The sequence below is a fragment of the Prionailurus bengalensis genome, chromosome B2 (genome assembly GCF_016509475.1).
Source record: "Prionailurus bengalensis isolate Pbe53 chromosome B2, Fcat_Pben_1.1_paternal_pri, whole genome shotgun sequence".
Taxonomy (NCBI): Eukaryota; Metazoa; Chordata; class Mammalia; order Carnivora; family Felidae; genus Prionailurus; species Prionailurus bengalensis.
In genome coordinates this window covers 135,529,256-135,548,350 of record NC_057349.1, presented here as the reverse complement: position 1 = coordinate 135,548,350, position 19,095 = coordinate 135,529,256, and the positions used below count along the sequence as shown (strand labels likewise).

Here is a 19,095-nt window from a genome sequence, read left to right as displayed (position 1 = left end):
AACATCTAGTTATATTTTAAGGGGGGGGGGAAACATCCTCCTTTGATACAGGTTTGTCTCCAGCTCTGACTCTCGTGAAAAATACCCCAAGGGCTTTTCCTAAATTGTGTATTCACACAGGGAATGAAAAGAGGCCGAAGAGATTTTTCTTGAGGAAACTGAGGAAAAAGAAGAGGAGAAGGGTGGTGGAGGGGAGAAAGAGCTGTGTAGGGCTGCTTGACAAAAACGGATCTGAGCTACATGTGCCTGTGTGTGCAGAGTCCCGGGAAGGGAAGACGGAACGATCGGTGAAAGATGGGGTCGGGCGTTCCCAGCCTAACACCTCGCACCCCACCAGTCCCAAACTGCTTGAGTGCCATCTGCACAAAAGGGATGCGTCTTCTGTGGTCTGGAGCAGAAAAGAAGAGAGACACGGTTCAGTGCGGGGTATGGGAAACAGTGCTCTTCGAGAAAAATTGTAGTATCAGCCAACTGCGGTGGTACAAATACTCCCATCACGGGAGATTCCAAGCAGCAAATGGTTTAACAGCTGGCTCACCAAATTCCTGAATATTGAGCAATCCGCTTCCGCAGGCTGGGGCGAGCCAGCTCCGACGCACCGCCGGATGACACGACTGTCCCCTTACGTGTTCGCATGGTTGCCGGTTCGGGTTCACCTGCTCGGCGTGCACTCGTCTGTTCCGGGCCTGGGACGCTTTCATTAGTTTGCTAGTTGCTTGCTAAAAACTGGCAGGATGACCATGAAGTCCAGTAAAAGAGTGGATCTCAAAAGCCCATCCGTGGCCTAAGAGCCGCCAGAAATCAGAGGGCAGAGGCTATCTGATTCGTCTAAATGTAAATTCAAGAACGATCACGTAGCTGAGTTCTTGGGGCCACATTAAACTCTCTGATGAATCTTTGCTGTATACGAGCTTTTAGGGTGTAAGAGAGAAAAAGAATCACCAGGGATTTTTCTGGAACAATTTTAAAATCTTGAAATTGTTCTTAGTAAAATTTGCATGCGTCCCCAAAGCAGATGGGAAATGGAAGACAAGCACCTGTGGTCCTCTTACTATAATATGTTCACCTCGTCACGCTAGGAGCTTCTCAGACTCCTGCGGAAAGGTTTCTTGAGCGGAGGGAGGTGCTGGGGAGACCTAACACCAGTGGGAAGAGCAGCCCAGAGACCAAAGAGGGACAAGAGAGGACCAGGCCGTCGTCTGCCCGTGTCCCAGATGGGCTCCCGCCTACACGGTCACCCTGATCTGATCCACAGGCTTCCGCGTTAGGTTGGGCACCGTGGCCTCTTTGCTGGCGTATCCCACGGGGAGGAGCATCAGCAGCTTTTCGTTTGTGGGGCGGCCCAGGAGCACCCTCAGACGGGGACCACAGTTGAGAGGTGTGGTGGTGACAGTCACCAGTCCCGCATTCTACGACAGAAGGGGAGAGAATACAGTGTCAACTCAATGGAAGTCACGACTTTGCTTGTGGCCTGGGGACATTCCGGTCCCCATTAGGCCTGCTTGTCCCATCATTTCCCTGCAGCTGGGCAGCAAAGAGCCCGCCAGCTTGGGCAGGTGGACCTTAAACCTCACCTGTTCTCCTCAACCTCCCTAGTCGCCACATGCTTTGAACCAAACAGTAAGAAGCTTCTTGAAGAAGAAAAATACTAGTCCTATTCATCATTGATGGTTAAGACACAGGAATGGTTATTTCATGGAAGGAAATTTGGGGGGTCCAAATATACCCAAGGAAGGGGTATACCCTCAAACAACAGGGAGTTCCTATGCTTATATAACCAGCAATGCAGGCGGAGGACCACCCCAGCCGAAAATACCTACCTACGTCCAGTGACAGAGGCTCAGTAGCCTGGCATTACTCCCTCAACCTGTCTACAAGCCCCTCCAGATAATAAACACCTAATAAAAATCACATGCAGCTTCAAGATGCTTCCCAAGCTACCTCCCTCCCCTCTGATTTCCCAATCAGAGGGTCACCGCTAAGCCTGAGCCAGACAGAAGTTCTAGAACTGCCTTTGAGAGTCCTATAGGACAGGCTCTTTGGTCCGGTCGCTATGCGATCTGTGCAGATGGGGAGCATCAGGAAGATTCCTCTTTTCCTCCCTCGCAAATAGGACCTACGCTCAGAATCCTGCCTGAGGCGACGCTAGAGGGCAGCAAACTCAACACTAACGTGACAAGGCTGCTGATTCAGAGCTCAAAAATCTCTGTGCACCGTTTGCTTCTTCCGGCAGATGAATGAATGAACGGTGCGTCCGCGTGGTCCGATGTTGCACATCACTTCCTTTATCTGCATGCTCACAGCATTAGGGAGGAAGTGAGATGCCACTTTCTCTAGGTAAACTTTTCAAGTAATCTAAAAGCCTATTCCTCTTCTGTGTTAGCCACGACTGTATTTTGCAAGGTATTTTCGCCATATAAAGTCTGCTTCGAGTTAGTGAAGAAGCGTGTAGTTTTTTGGACTCGATTGTCCCTTGGAAGTATGATCACTCGCACTTACCATCTTGTTTGCCTCATTTCTTTTATGTGCTCACTGTCTCTCTCTACCCCAGGACCCCAGTCCCGGCCAGAATGCACACACAGTTCATGAGGCAAGACCTCCCTGGTGCCCTCCCCCCTCCCCTCGGACCTGCCACACAGAAGGAGTTGAGTGAATGAACTGAATCCTGTAAAAGGTGTACCTCAGTCTGCTCTGCTTCATGCTTAGCATGGCTCCAGCGGCCCCACATACCGCAGAGATGGAATTGTTTAAAGCACATAGATGTCTTTCCAGTGCAAGGCCACCTAAGCTCGACTTTCCAGGGAAGGAGCTCTAGGAGAGCCTTCTCTTTATAGCTTTTTAATCACGCCACCGGCTCGGACGACAGCGAGCCCAGCAAGGCAGCATGCCTGCCGAAACCCTTGAAGCTTCGTGTCGTTACAGACGAAGGCAAACGCAGTGGGCATTTTTCTGAGCCTCAAGTGATGTTTCCAGAAGAGGATTCCAGCGCATTGCAGCAGCGTACCTACCAGTCCAGGTTTCCAGGGGCGTTTTTCACACCAAGCTACGTGTCTTAGGAATTCAACTTTAGATGAACAGCTTCCAAGTGTCTCTCAAATAGAAACTCCGCTGAAATTTGTGAATAAGGCCACTATTTGGCTTTCCAGGATCGCTCCTCGTTTTGGGGCGGGATGGGGGGGCGGGTAACATACCTGAAGAGCAGCCAGGAGGATGCCACAAGCAATGGAAACACTGATCTCATTGTAGTAGTGGACCTTTCTTTTGCCATTTGCCGCAACGCCATGTACTTGTTTGAAAATCAGAATCAAAACAGGTGCTGTGTCCAAGTACTCCTTAACCCAATTGGTTCTGAAGGGAAAGAAAGATAATCCAGAGACTCTTTGCTCTTAATGAGTTTTGTTCTTTTTTTTTCCCTTTACAACCTTATCTTATTTACATCTAAAATAAAAGCACTTTCCTGTCCTTTATGTTTAAATGGAAAAAAAGGACTTTCGGTGGTTTATTTGTGTCTTCGCTATAGTGTTCTGTCCAAGGTCATTCGATTCAATAAGCATGTGTTAACGAGGGCCTAGTGTAGCAAGGCACATGAAATGCAGAAAGGCACAAACAAGGAGCCTATAACCCAGAAGGCAGTGTGTAACATTTAGCAAACTAAAACCCGGTAGGTGATATTAAAGAAACATAAGTCAATTGCATTAGGAACTCTCCAAATGAAGTGTTGGTAATTTTGAATAAGAATATTAGAAGAGCGTTTCCAAAGTTTCCCTCGAGGTGGGGTGCTGGAGACTGGATGGAGAGGGGCACTGGGGAGGACATCTTAGTGAGTCAACGAGTAAAGGCAGAGTCAGGACGGAGGACGCTTGGCAGGTCGGGGAGTTTCCAGAAGCCCGATAGGCTGGAGGATGGGGTGCGAGGTGGCGCACGGGTGGGCTGGCAGGTTACGCACGGATTTTGCAGAGTCCTGGACTTCGTGTGGGAGGTGGTGGAGAGGGACTATAAGCTTCTGAGCAGAAGCATCACATGATCAGATCTGTTTTAGGAAGAGGTAGATTGGTGTGGGCAAGGGGCAAGCTCAAGGGGGACCAGAAGGTAGACAATAGCAATGGGCCAAGGGAATTCGGGAAGGCGTAGAAGCTGGAGCTGACAAGTCTGGTACAGAAGCAAAGGAGAAGAAGAAGGTGATGGTGAAGTTTAACCAAAATGACAGGTGCAAAGATGGTGACGCTGCCAGCCCAGTGATGGAGAAAAGGAAGTGAACTTTCTGAGAGTGGGAGATAATTCACGTGAGGTATAAATACTTAGTTGAGAGTTTTGCTTGCCAGCTAAGGAGCATATCTTTCTCCATCCCGTTACCCTAATCCATACATTTGGCGAAAGCTTTATTCTAGCTCAGATACTCAAAGTGCACTCATGCAATGATATACGTTAGAATTTTTCTTGGGCCACATTATGTCATTAATAAACAAGAGGTGATTCCACCTTAAGCCTAGCCGTGCGTCGCTATTTTCAAACATACTAAACTCACTTGTGCGGTTTTCTATGGTTCCTCTTATGCTATTAACTTCTACAGGTCACATTTTCCAAGCTGCCTTCTCACGCTTCAGGCAGTTTCGTCACATTGGGCTGTTACCAATTCTTTTCTCCTCGAGGAAGAGGAAGAATGCTTGTTGTTCAGAAAGAAGATAAACTCCGGGAGCCCACGGGTTTTGTCATGCTGGGCAACCTGCTCAACCTCCCGTGGCTCAGTTCCCGCATATGTAAAACGTGCTGTCACCTCATACAGCTATCGTGAGGGTGATATCAGTCAAATATATTAAGGGCTTAGAAAAGCACCCAGTACACATTGCTGTGTGTGTGTGTTAGCATTATTATGGTCACCGATATTATCTTGCAGTGAATAATTCAAAAGAAATTAATGTAAGACAGAGATGAAGCAGTGTGCCTTTGTTCAAACGCAGATTAATACTTTTTAATGATTTTTGGACTTTTTTTTTTTGGTCTAAATGCACACTGGTATCTAATATTTCTGGCTTGCTCAGGTTCACAAGAATGTATTATGACATCACATGACCGTGGATAAAAACACGGCAGTGAGACTTATTAATAAAGGGCCAACTAGCACCTTCTGCCTAGGATGTCAGGATATATGCTCATCTGCAACTCAATTTAACATTTTTTCAACTGCCTACTCTGCAACCGCACTACGCTCGATGGTGTAAGACATTTTTAAACCTGGACCCCTAGCGTTTTATGTATATATGCGCGTGTTCGTATTGCCCGCAAAGAAAGTCCATAAGGCTTCTAAAATATCGCCTATGCAATGAGAAGAAAAGTAAGCCAATAAGCAAAATGCTATGTGATGAAGTGGCCATTTTAGATGCACAGGAGGTACCTATTAGGGGCTTTGAGCACAGAGACAAGAGAGCGACTAATTCTGCCTTCATTGGGCAAAACGTCAGGGGCCAGCAGCGTTTTGTAAGCACTGTGCACGCATAGAGCAGGACATCTCTCTAAGGGTAGGAACTCAACTTTTATCCATCCCCTTTTTTCCATGAATATGCAGTGAGATTTTTTTATTTATTATTAATAGTCTGTGCTAGTTCCAGAGCATGGTAATAAGTTACACTTCCATAAGGGCGTCTGTTTAATTAGGGTTTAAACATCTTAGGAAAGAAAATGACCTTTGGGGCCAAATAAATGAAACAGGAACAGAGCCAAGAGACCCTCTTCCCATCACCCAGCCCTGAATACTCCTCCCTTGCCCCCAGGGCTGCAATCTGGTGGCCTTTTCTTGCCTTTCTCTTATCACAAGCTTGTGTCACACTGGGGTGTCGGATAACACCCCATAACACCCCAGGACTGGCCACCGAAGGCCCGCGGCTGGGACCAGCGGTGTGAGCGCCCTTGCACTCCAAATGCCAAAGACTAGAGCAAGCTTCCCTTCTCAGAAAGAAAAACCAACATCCCTGCCCACTGTCCCTTCTCACACTCAGCCTCAGAGCGTGCTGGAGGGGAAAGGAAGTGGCCTTTGTGGGGAGGGCCGTGCTTATAAAGAGGACTCCGTAAATGACAAAGCAGAGTCTAAACAATGGGAGGTGACGGGGGGCCGTGATGACAAAAGTGACAGAGAAGTTATGGAATGCATCTGAGACATTATGAGGGATGACTGCCCCTCAATGGGCAAACAGGACTCCACACGTGGCTGGCAGGGGCAGCTACGAGAGAAAATGGACACCTGCAGGGCCTCCCCCAGGGCGCGAGGGCTCAGGCTTAAACCTAGTTACAGTGAGTTCCCCCACGCTTCTTTCCTAGAGATAAGGAAGCCCACACGGTTACTGATGCCTAAGAGATGCCATACCTGCACGGATTGTTTGCTCTTGCTAACCATGTGCTAAGATTACTTGGAAGATGTTATCACTTTAGCAAATGTAATTTACTTCAGTCAAGGTCCCGAGACATCTTTATGCCACGATCTTACACTCTAGATGGGAGAAAAGCGAAGTGAGTCCTCAAAGGTGTGTTTACGACTACTTGGGTGGAAGCCTGTTTGTTTACCAATGATGCCACTTCCGACTTGTCATCACCATTCTGTGTGCTTACAAGCAGGCTTGCACATTCAATTTTCATAACGAAGTAAATCCTAGGTAGTCCCGTTTTCCAGATGAGGAAACTAAGGCACAGAAGAGGTTAATCATCCCATCAAGTCTTGTACCTCAGTTTCTTCAGGTCTGTAACCCATTGGCGTCCCATCCTTTTCAAGTAGTTTATTTCTTCCTCCTCCTCGATGATCTCCCGAATCTTATGTTTCACGTCTGGGTCCTTCACAACCACAAAGGTCCAGGGCTCCGTGTGGGCCCCACTTGGGGCAGTTCCTATCATCCATAACATTAAAAGCAGAAAGGGAAACACGAAAATGTGAGAATGGTCATTAAGAGTGGGTATAGTAACTCACACTCGCTGAAAACGAAGTTCAATCACCTGGTGAGCAAAGTGCTTGGTCACAGATTCTGGTATGTGGCTGTCCTCTCTGTTTCATTCTGCATCACTTTAGGGGCTACAAACCAACTAACTGAGGTCGAGGCCAGTGGTTCCAGGGCTATGGGGATTTATCACCACTTCTCTAAGTATGTGGGGGGGAAATATTCCTATGTAAGGGAACTAAGGGAACCCAGAAGGGAAATTCTAACAGCCCAAATGCTCCAAAATGTTGTTTGTTTTGATATTATTTTTCTAAGTTGATTTATTTGGAGAGAAAGCATGACAGGGAGAGGGGCAGAGAGAGAGGGGGAGAGAGAGAATCGATGTGGGGCTCCAACTCACAAACCGTGAGATCATGACTTACACCAATACCAGGAGTCGAGCACTTAACCGACTGAGCCACCCAAGTGCCCCTTGATATTCTTAGAAAAGGATAGAGTCGTGAAGCTCGTTGAAAATGGTAACATTGAAATGGTCAAATGGCTTTTAAAGCACCCATGAGAGGGACGCCTGGGTGGATCAGTCAGTTGGGTGCCTGACTCTTGACTTTGGCTGGGGTCGTGATCTCGAGGTTCAGGGGTTCGAGCACGGTGGTGAGCTCTGGGGCTGGTGCAGCCTGCTTGGGGTTCTCTCCCTTTCTCTCTGCCCCTCCCCGGCTGGCTCACTCTCTCTCTTTCTCTCTCTCTCAAAATAAATAAACTTTAAATAAAAGGAAAACACCACTCACGAGAAGTAACTCAACTATACATTGTTTGGTATCTGTATCAGGACACTGAAGGCAGCACTGTGGGGTTTGTGGTCCCACTGGAGACACATGAGAACTCTTGGCCCTGGGTGCTCAGTACACGAGAGCCTGTCTCCCAGCTCTCATGGGCTACGGGAAGCCTCAGCCCACACTTGGATCAGCCCCAGGATCCTGGTACAGAGCTTAGTAGTGTATCTCAGTGCCCAAGGAGCTAGAATGCCCTTTCAGACTCCAACCAGGCCCAGCTTCTGATCTAGGTGTCACCCTGCTGTCTTAGAGATGGCCCGCTGTTCCCAGCCAGAGACCACAGGGACCCACGAATAGGTTATTTCAGAAGCAACTATTCCATTCTTCCTGGTGAGTAATTTAATGGCAGAAGCTCTACACCAGGGGGGTCAGGACTGCCTGCTTGATGGGGCTCTTGTTGTCACCCACACTCCCTACAGTCAAGACAGCATGATTGGATTGTGAAATGCAAGTCAAGAGCTAAACGTAAAGCCCATTCACAATGGCCATGCAATAATCTTTGCAAATGAACTTAAATGTGATTTATGTAGGAGTAATACTCCAATCAGAGGAGACTCTCAAATAGGGGATTTCTCTGACATCTCCTTCCCCTCCTTTTTCTATAATTCTTTTATTTTCCTCTGTGGAAATATCAATTCATGTTGAAAATGGGTTTGTCTTGGGGCGCCTGGGTGGCTCAGTCTGTTAAGCGTCCAACTTCAGCTCAGGTCATGATCTCACGGTCGTGAGTTCGAGCCCCGCATCGGGCTCTGTGCTGACCGCTCAGAGCCTGGAGCCTGTTTCAGATTCTGTGTCTCCCTCTTTCTCTGACCCTCCCCCGTTCATGCTCTGTCTCTCTCTGTCTCAAAAATAAATAAACGTTAAAAAAAAAAAAAGAAAATGGGTTTGTCTTGTTGTGGTTTACTTTGCAAATTCATGTAGGTACATTTTGCCAGTTTATTAGAAAACAGTACTAGAGCGTGTAATCTAAAAAATTTGGTTCCAAAAAGAGAAATGCACAAATGTGAGTGAGCCTTTGTGTGTGTGTGCATGTGCGTGTATGTGTGTGTGTGTGTGTGTGCATGTATTTTAAGAGGGGGGTAAACTAAGGGGATGTTTCTCTTCCAATGCATAATAGTATGTTCAGAAATTTTTATTTTTAATAAAAGATCCTAATATTCAATAATTTCAGAAGTTTTAAACATCTGGTCCCAGGTAGTTTGTAATAGTCAAAAGTTTGTAGAAAGCAGAAATCGTGTTTCTGGCAGTCAGTCAACACCAGGGTAAGATTTTATAAATAAACGTATCACCCTAGGCTTTATTCAGTGTGTTTGAACTTCAGTAGTGCTCCAATATTGTGACTTGCAGCGGACATTCTCAAAAGCACAACGTACAGTTACAGACCTGCTGTTTTGATGACATTATCAATGACTTCCATGGGGACTTGCTCATTACTTATGAATCTCACAGACCGTCTTTTACTGAGAAGTGCATAAAATTCCTGGGATCTCTTCACCATTTCCTTCTCAGGATACCGGGTGTGGGAGAATGGAATATGTTCAACGTCTTCCTCTGACTCTTGCCAGTCATTGGCATCTACAAATAAGAACAAAAAAGGCAACAAACGAAATTGCACTTCTTGGTCATGAAGGAGAGCAGAGTATGTCACCCCGTGGTACGCCTCTTTGGCATAAGGATTATTTTGAGCCGATAATTTTTAAGAAACAAAAGACACAAGAAAAGTGTTGAAAACCAGAGTAGAAGTTACCTTTTTGTAAGGGACGTGTACTTTTGTGAAGGAAATCCCCACCCATAAGCCTTCCCTCTACCAAGAAGGAAAGAATGACCCTGGCAAGAAAGTCTTATCAATGGAGAAGATGGACTTAAATCTGTACAACCGCCTTACCCCAGCTTAAAACACTGTGCTTTTCTCGATAACCTCCCCTAACTGGATCCCCTTCCCCTAACGTCTTTCTTTTGTCTTTAGTTGAAAATTGTATTTAAGTAGTGACTTGGGCCATTTCAGGGACTTACTCAAGTTTCCTGGGCCTGTCCCATGTATACGGTAGGTATACATGTGATTAAGCTCCTATTTCTTTTTCTCCTCTTAATCTATCTTTTATTATGGGGGTGGGGGATGGGGGAGGGGTCTCAGCCAAGAACCTAAAAGATAGAGGGAATATTATTTCTCCTCTCCTACAATCGTAAGATGGCCAATGGGGAGAAAGAAATAAAGTTCTCAAAAATGTCTGCAAGATTATCAGCTCAAAAGAGTCAATAAAAAATGAAAAGAATTGGTCTACAGAATTCTGAACTCTGGTTTTGACTGCTGACTATCCAAATTCCACTGGTTATAAATCAAGAAAAAGAAAGTTTTACCTACACAAAGATGAGGAATGAAAATTTCTATCAATGGTGAACTAGTTTGTTTGAAACAATCTCGCATGAGCTGAAAACCAGTAAAATCATGAAATAAAGTACTTTTAAAGTCTTTTAAAAAAAAAATCAGTATATTGCTGACAGTGTAGTAAGAAATTCCCAAGCCAAAACTGAAGGGAAATACGAATCTGCAGGTGGGTAAGCACAGAAGCCACATTTCTTCTGACAGTACTTGCCAATCTCTACATATTTGAATTTTTATTTTCATATTTTCAGGGATTGAGGATGATAGGAATTAAAGCCCAGGCCTATACACCATGGGAAGGCTAATAAGCTGGGACCCCAAGATAACATCCTCAAAGAAAGAATGAATCCTAAATAAATCAGCCCCCAAGGGGTAATACCATTTGGTGGGTGCTGCCTGTAACTTGAACTTGGAATTAGGTGGTCCTGCCTGAAAATACCTCCATTGCCTAGCAAAAGCAAATGTCAATATACAAGTAATTTTAAGTACAATTACCAGCAATTCACCAAATACAATCAGACATAAAAAGAAACAAAACATTTTGAGCAAGAAACAACAGAATTGATATTTAAAAACAGAATCAGATTTCCAATGTCTCCAAATATTGGAATTATCAGACTCAAAAGATAAAACAACTATGATTACTATATTTAGAACTCATAAATCTGTCGGGTACAGGAAATGACAAAAAGTGACAAAGAAAATATGAGAAACTAAACCTCTAAAACTGAAAAATAAAGTAACAGAATTAAAAACTTAATGGATGGATTTAAAGCAGGATGGATTTAGGATTTATACATACCTAAAGAAAAAAATTAGCGAACTGGAAGATAGAAGGAAATATCTAGAGCAAGGAGAAACCAATAGATAGAAAACATAAGAGTGAGAAAAAACAAAGCAGAGTGATATATATATTGGAGGGAGACAAAAGTGAAGTGGTCGAGACACCACTGAGAAGCCAGGGCAGAATGCTGGCCCGGACTAGGTGGGCCACAAAAGAACGACAAATTCTTGGAGATCTTGGAGATACAAATGGTAAGACCTGCCGAGGTGTGTGGTCAGGAGTGGTGGGAGAGAGGGACTAGAGATGAGTCCCAGGGGGTGGGCTTTAGCACCTGAGGAGAGAGTGGGGCCATCTACTGAGACAGAGGATGAGCAATGAGCCATCTGGGGGAAGTAGGGGTATGAATCATCAGTCTATCACATTACAGATGCCTGTGAGTTGTTCAAGCAAAGATGTCAAGCATGAGGGGCACCTGGGTGGCTCAGTTGGTTAAGTATCCGACTTCAGCTCAGGTCATGATCTCGCGGTTTGTGGGTTCGAGCCCCGCATTGGGCTCTGTGCTGACAGCTCAGAGCCTGGAGCCTTCTCTCTCTCTCTCTGCCCCTGCCCTGCTCAAACTCTGTCTCTGTCTCTCAAGAAGTGAATAAACATTAAAAATATATATATTAAAAAAAAAAAAAGATGTCAAGTGTGAAAGTAAAAGTCTGAGTCCAGAAGGTGGGATGTCACTTTGGGAACCCTCACAGAAAGATGAGAATGACAACAGGAACAGAAGAAAAGAGCAAGAGGGATCCAGTGCCTGGCCCTGAGGGTCTGGGACGTTCCAGGTGGAGTTCAGGTAGAGAATTACCTTTCTCCTTCACTCGCACGCACATACTGTACTTCACTCCTCGGTCTCAGAAGACTGACCCGGGAGGGAAAGTGGAGAAGAAATGACTTCAAAGACGCTGAAAACCCCAATGACAATACCTGCAAGTACTGTGGTTTCCTCACCACTGTTAGTGAGAAACTTCTTTATCTGTATAAAGTTTACTAGCCAGGGCAGTTCACACATTTAATGAGAAGGACCATCAACGGTTGCTCAGTTAAATGAAGCGGGTATGACAGGGGAGGGGCAGCAAACACCTACAGGTTTCTAGCAATCGATTCTGAACCCAACCCAGATGTCATCAATGCCAACCCTGAACTTAGCAAATGTGTAAACAGACTTTTAACGCCCGTGAATCCTTTCACGTCATTTGTTATGAAGTCTGACGACTTCTGTCCTTAGCAAGTGGTAAATGAGTAAATGCATGAAATGCCTCACTAACCGTGTGAGAGACAAGTTACCAACTCTTAATATCCATTCAGCATTTGTATAAACTAAAGGCAGCCCAGGTTCATGACTTGGCAGTTTCCACAGCTCGTAAAGTCCAAGGTAAACATTCCCACTGTAGCAGAATGAAGCAGCAGCTGCCTGGATGTTATCAGCGAGCAGGGTAGATGAATGGCCAGTCAATGGATTGTCCTGAAAGGCTTGCTGTTCCTGGAGCCTCTCCCAGGGCAAATGGTCTACATTTTGCCAGTGGAGGGGGGGGGGTGGGGAGGAAGGGGGAGGGCTTGGAAAGAAAGCACCCAGGGAACTGCGGGGCAGTGAACCAATACCAAAGGTACCACTTTTTCCCTTCCCCCTGACCTCCTCACTCCAAGAGGAGAGAACAGCCTCTGTAAACTCTGGTCATCCTGCCTCCACGCTACACCAGCCAAGCCTCTCTAGAGGATTCATTCGAGCATAAAGCCCACATATTTCAAAACAAATGGATGCTATTATAGTCTACGTTTTGATCGCAACCTATACTGCCACACTTGGGGTTTGGTATTGACACCCAGGACAATTCACCTTTCATCATTGCTTTAATGCCAAGGATCTCTAAACTGCACCATTAGGTCCAACAGCCAAGAAGCTCTAGGCCATGTGTATTCTCTCATGGTTAACACAGAGGTATTTTTGTGTTTGTTCGCTTGGGGCTGCATCTCCACATAAATTGCTTTTGTGTTTTTGGAGTTCTACTTCAAAATCTTTGCAAATGAGCCAGCTAGTTTCTAGCTATGAAGCTAGAAGGCCAATTTGTGTCACATCATCCTTGTCCCCTTCTTGGCATTTTGGGGAACATTGAGAAGCAATATTAATACGGCTGAGGGTGAGGCAGCTCTTGCAGGAGACAGATTCTGAAGGTGAGGATGAAGCGAGGTCAGGGCTCCACACCTGCCCTGAGAACACCTCCTTCCCAGCTGCCTTAGCCATCACTCTGTTTCCACGTAGGGCTGTCAATTGTCCAGCTCCCTGCAGTATATTTCACCAGCAGCTCCCGAGGTGTGTGGGGCCTGAGGAATCGGGGGGGGGGGGGTGGTTAGTGGAAAGTTCTTGAATAGAGCCATGCTTTTGTAGGGACTCAGGGCAGGGCAGGCTGCCCCAAAATGTGCCACAAGGGCATACTGATTATTTTGAACTGAAGCTACTTAGGAAACAGCCAGTACAGGAAGGACACTCTGACCTCTTCTGTCTCCCTGAAAGCAGAGAGTAAAGCTCTCATATGAAAGGTACTCTCCCTGTACTAGAAAGTAGAGAGAGATCCTCATCGCCAGAGACATGAACTTTACAGCCAAGAAAGCTTTAGAAACAAATCTTGTTACTTTTGACTAATCTACTACCTCAGCCCAAATTCTGTTTAGAATTTCTTACTAATTGAAGCTCCCAAACATTTCTTTGTCCTGTTGATTCCTCACAAGTTTATTGTCTCTGTCTAAAATGTGTAAACTCTGCCTGCCTTGATCATTTCTTTGGGTCTCAATTTTATTATTGAAACTGTAAGCACATGTAATTGTTTGTTCCCTCCTGTTAATCCGTCTCATGGCAATTTAATTCTTAGATCAGATGTAAGAATCTTGACGGGTAGAGAGAAATTTTTCCTCCCCTGTCATATCCTGAATGAATTTGACAGAACTTGTTTCTGACCCCATCATCTCTTGTGATATCCCCAGTGCCCCCTGTGTTGGTCCACCCTCCCCCCTAGGGCTCCCCCGGACTTGATCTCAAAGACAATGACTTCATTCAAGTCCTTTCCCTTTGCTAATCTCTCATCTCAATCTACCTGCCCTTTGCCCTAAAACCTTAAGGTCTTACAGGAATCTTGGTAAACTAACCTTTTAAAATTAGCCATGTAAAAGTATTAAGGGGTGTATGTGTCAAAGGATAATGAAATGCAAAGACAAAGCCAGACTCATTCCTTCCTATATCAAAGGAGAATCTCTGTGAACACAGTAGAGTATTGACCTTTTATAGTATTTTTGGGTATTTTTGGCAGTGGTGTGCTGGCAAACCAGCCCCAGGAGAGGGGTGAGGAGGCCTGATTTGCAGCATGTGCCAATTTCCATTGAGCAAACACTCCCATCATGGCGTGACGTTAAGCTGATGAGTGAAAAATGGCTCACCACGTTCCTGAATATTTAACAGTTGGTTCTTGCTCCTCCCATTGTCTAGCTCTAGCCCACCACTTGGTTGAGAAGCTTGGAGTTCAGGAATTAGTGGATTCCCTGGAGTGTAAAAAGATTGATATCATCTGTAGGAACAGTGTTACTTGTTTGAAACTGTAGTTGATTGGTTGGCGCCCCTAGGGGCCGGTACTGAAGTGAATCCATCCCTGATTGGCTTTCAGAGGTAAGAGGCTGCCACTGATGGGTGGGTTTGCTAAGCTTTTACTGAGGTGAGTTGTCCTCTATTCGTTGAACAGGTTTGAAACCTCTTCCAACCGCTGCTCATTATCATGGGTACATAAAAAAACTGTCCTTCCCCAAGTCTGTGGGAACATTTTAATTCTCAGGTGTTACCCACACAGGCCATAATTTTAACACAGGCTTTTTTTTTTTTAACGGCCAGCCACAAACCCTGAAATTGCTTATCACCATTCTCTACATACAAATATATCCCGTACATATACATATGCATACAGAGATGTATCAATTTGTGCGTGAGATTTGTAAAATTATATACATATGCATACATGCGTATCTATGTACATATATCTATCCTCATCACTGAGCTCACTTTTCTAACACATGGTTTTTTCTTGCCTCTCTCCTCCACTACCTTTCCTGCTTTCCACTGGTATGACTGAGTTTTCCCCATTTTATCTTGTCTCACTTGGAAGTTACACAGTGTGTTAGGTAGAACCATATAAAATTGCTAACACAAGCCTTTCCTTTAAAAAAAATTTTTTTTTAATGTTTATTTTTGAGAGAGAGAGAGCAAGCAGGGGAGGGGCAGAGAGAGAGGGAAGACACAAAATCTGATGCAGGCTCCAGGCTCTGAGCTGTCAGCACAGAGTCTAATGCGGGCTCGAACTCATAAGCTGTGAGATCATGACCCGAGCCAAAGTCCGACGCTTAACCAACTGAGCCACACAGGCACCCCTAACACTAGCCTTTCTTAGTAGTGACTAGACAATCCGGGACCAAATTTCAATGAGGACAGTAGTTTTTGGATGGTCAGTAAAGCTAAGTGAAGACATATCCCCACCAGTATTAAAACAGACACATCCTGATGAGATGTGTTCCCTGTATCTTCTCTTCCGATCTCCATTTCCATGAGCTTCCAAGAACCTGGGCCTGACTAGAGCATGTTTGTACAGGATTTATGGCTCACTTTAGGGAGACAATCCGAGCCTTCCTCTTTGTCATTTCTCCTCCTTAGACCTCTGCTACAGTTAAACAAGAAAATATTAACAAGACACATGTTTGACTGCTCCCTAAAGGAAGCCTGTGCCGAATGTCTATTTATTCTGAATTATGCCGAATTTATTCTCCAAGCAGCTCACACGCATGCTGATTCGGTGGAGTAAGAATTCTTTGTGAGCCAAAGCTGGGGGAGGTGGGGTTGGTACCCATATTTTCCTTAACTCGCACTAGAATGGCCTCTAATCCTTATTCTATTGTTTTGTCTCTTACAATTAATTTCCACATGGTTTGAATCTGGTATCCATTTGCCGTCATCAAAAGCATCTCCATGTTTCTTCAGTAATGGAATCCTTTTGGTTCTCCAGCTGACACCCCTACCCGGTCCCCTCTGAACCTTCAGTGCCAGCACTGAATCCTCTCTTAGACCGTATCCACCCATCCAGGGGTTAGACGCAGGGACTTGGGTGGCAGAGAAACCTGGGTTTAAAAGTTGCTTCTCACCCATCACCTCTGAGACCTCAGTAGGTGTCACCTAAGTGAACAAGAAAAATTCCGACAAGGGACTGAACCCTACGTTCTGGGCAGAGGTGCCCGTGGCTGCTGAGGAGGCCGCTAAAGGTGCAATTTATTCTTCCATGTGAGGAGCAAAGAAAGAGGCAGAGGATTTTGCAAAAATGAACAAGCAGAACGAGACAGGGCCATACAGCTTTGCTCTGTGTTCCCAACGTTCAGTCGAGCGCCAGGTCCCTGGTTCCCCACCAGCCTTATCAATCACTCTTGTACCCCCAACGTCTGCAGATTGAGTGGCCTTTCCTTAAGGCACACTACCTCTGATCTCGCAGGGAAGTTTTAGGCCCGCTGGTCATCTCCTGCCCTCTCTTTTCTAGGTTATTCTCCTATGAGAAATGCAGTCTAACAGGTGGCTATGTGCCTGGGTCCTGGCTCTGTCACTACCTACTTGGGCAGGTGACTTAGTGGATTTGAGCCCCAGTTTCCTTATCTTTAATATGGGGATAATAATAGTGCCCACGTTGCTGTATTGACTTGAAGATGGAGTGGTTTACTATACATAGAACGCGATGCTAAGTGGACACAGCCAGTGTTCTGCTAAGAGCCTGTTGTTGTCCATATCCTGGAGTTCCTTCCCCAGGTGGTCTTTTCTGCGGTCCCTTTCTCCCACCACAGACCCTCTTAGTGGCGGGTGCCCCCCGTTCTGTGCTCAGTCTTATCACCAGCAAATATCCCGTTAGAGAACGCATCAGTTTTATAAGTTCCAAGTCCCACCCTGTGCTGGGACTGTCCAATCCGTGTCTGCAACCTGGATCCCTCGCCTGGACCCCCTCTCCCGTTCTGCTTAGACGTGTCATCTTCTCAAACCCAACACGTCTTTGTCTATGTTCAACATCCTCTCTTGCATAGCTCTTCTCCCCTCCCCCATGTATGATAGGGTCCTCCCACCTCTGCCAGCCTCCGCGCTTACCCTCTCCTTCTCCCCAGATTCAATTTATTACCGACCCCCGTTGTTCTTTCTTTAACTCCGCCCAGACTCCCTCCTTCCTCTGCGTTCCCACTGCCACCACCATCCAGGCCATCCTTACCAGGGCAAACCACCACACGGCTTCATAACGGATGTCCCTTTGTTCAAGAAAAGTGCTTCTCAACTGGGCAGGATTGGCATTCGGGGGGGGGGGATGTCCTTCAACGAGAGAGTGAGAGGGAGCCCTGCCAAGAGGCCGCCTGGGCTTGAATTTTCTGCAGTACATTCAGCATTGCTGGCTCCCCGCACCGAGCGCCAGCTGTATACCCCACCCCCAATCCTGAGATCAGGGCAACTCAGAACATGTGCACCCATACGTGCCCATACACGAACACACCCACACCCATGTCCAGATGGCCTCTTCCCAGGCGGGGGCATCACCGGTCCAGCTGAGAATCACTGAGCCTCTTCCAAATCGAGTCCATCCCACGAACCCACCTCCGAGGCACATCCAACACTGATCACTCAAGGCTCCTCAAGAACGTCTCCCTGCCTGCTTCCTTATCACCTCTTCATCCTCAGATCAGCCAGGACTGGGCCCATGGTCACCACCCCATTTCACTTCCCCCCTTCCCCCCACCGCCTTTACCAGTGAGGTCTTCCCATCTCCTCCACATTTTTCTCAGAGGGTCCATCCCTGCTCTTACACTCATTCTGCTCCTCTCATCTGAGGTGCCCTAACCATTGCTCTTCAGGTCCTATTAATTGGCCAGGCCCGATTTGTCCTTTCCCTGTTGCACCCCCACGCTCCCCACACCTCTCTGAAGGCCCTGATGATCCCTCCAGCCCCTCATTACTCCCTGATTGTTGCCTATTTCTTGCCTTGTCCACTAAGTTGAACACCCAGCTTTGAGGACACAGGGCGACTGGCACAAGGAAGAGTAGTGAGCCCCTAGATCGATGCCACATTTTACATTTCCAAGTCCTTGATTAAAACCTGGCCACCCTGGGGGCATTTGGGTGGCTCAGTCAGTTCAGCGTCCGACTCCTGATTTCGGCTCAGGTCGTGATCTCGTGGTTCGTGAGACTGAGCCCCGCGTATCGGGCTCTGTGCTGATAGCGCGGAACCTGCTTGGGATTCTCTCTCTCCCTCTTTCTGCACTCCCCTCCTCTCAAAATAAATAAACATTAAAAAAAAAAAAAACACGACCCCTTTCCCCATGGCCACCACCAGCCTGTGATGTGCCCCTTGGCCAAGATTTTAACAGCCAGAGCAGGAATGGAGCTAGGGAAAATGTCAGCCTCTCAACAACTCTTTACTGACTCTTGATCCAGAAATCAAGGGTGGGTTGGTGCCAGCAGGTGTCCCCTGAGAGAAATGATCTGTCTCTGATGACATAGTAGAAGCTGATGATGAAACTGACCCGCACGTGTCTCCTCCTCCCCAGAAGCCCTGCTCATCAGAAAAACGCAAACGGGAGAAGCTCAGTAGCCTGGCCAGTGTCCTTACCTTCTTCCCCTTGGTGGAGATCAGTATCGTCTTTTAGGTCCTCATCCACCCAGGGACGAACCTCGGCCCTGGCTCTGGGCTCCCCCTTCCGTCTCTTGCTGCTGCCATCACCATTCTTAAAGATCCACACGATCAAAATGCAGACAACTGCTACCAGGACTGGAGTCAGGAAAAACATGGTTGTAAGACTGACTCTCACTCTGAACAGCGCACACACTTCCCACACTGCCCTTAAACAAACAGAGACAGGAACGAGGAATGAAGGAAGAGGGAGCTGTGGGAGGGACAGGGTGAACTCTGTGACTCTCAGAGGACTTTGCAAAGGAGCAAAGATCACGGCGTGTGCACTGGGGGTGTGTTGTGGGTTTGGTAATGCCCAGGTGCATTCGCTTTTTAAAATCGTGTGCCCAATAAATACAGGCGTAGACAATAAGTTCCAGAATGTGAGTAAATACTCGAATGCGCTAGGGGTTGCTAA

General features: G+C 46.5%; 1 protein-coding gene across 1 annotated transcript; it reads right to left on the bottom strand.

Annotated features, from left to right (window-relative positions):
* Nucleotides 1-884: 884 nt before the first annotated feature.
* IYD (iodotyrosine deiodinase) lies at nt 885-18,881 on the bottom strand. Its single transcript, XM_043592608.1, has 5 exons — nt 18,618-18,881; nt 9,134-9,325; nt 6,713-6,872; nt 3,192-3,348; nt 885-1,409 (listed from the first exon to the last, which is right to left on the bottom strand). Exons 1-5 carry the CDS (start codon nt 18,793-18,795, stop codon nt 1,227-1,229), a joined length of 870 nt encoding a protein of 289 aa, XP_043448543.1. The 5' UTR covers nt 18,796-18,881; the 3' UTR covers nt 885-1,226.
* Between the last annotated feature and the right edge of the window lie 214 nt (nt 18,882-19,095).

Coding starts and splice junctions, on each gene's coding strand:
- IYD (XM_043592608.1), bottom strand. CDS start 18,795: ATGTTTTTCCTGACTCCAGTCCTGGTAGCAGTTGTCTGCATTTTGATC. Junction 9,326..18,617: donor TCTCCACCAAGGGGAAGAAG/GTAAGGACACTG, acceptor TCTTATTTGTAG/ATGCCAATGACTGGCAAGAG. Junction 3,349..6,712: donor ACAGACCTGAAGAAACTGAG/GTACAAGACTTG, acceptor CTTTCCCTTCAG/AACCAATTGGGTTAAGGAGT.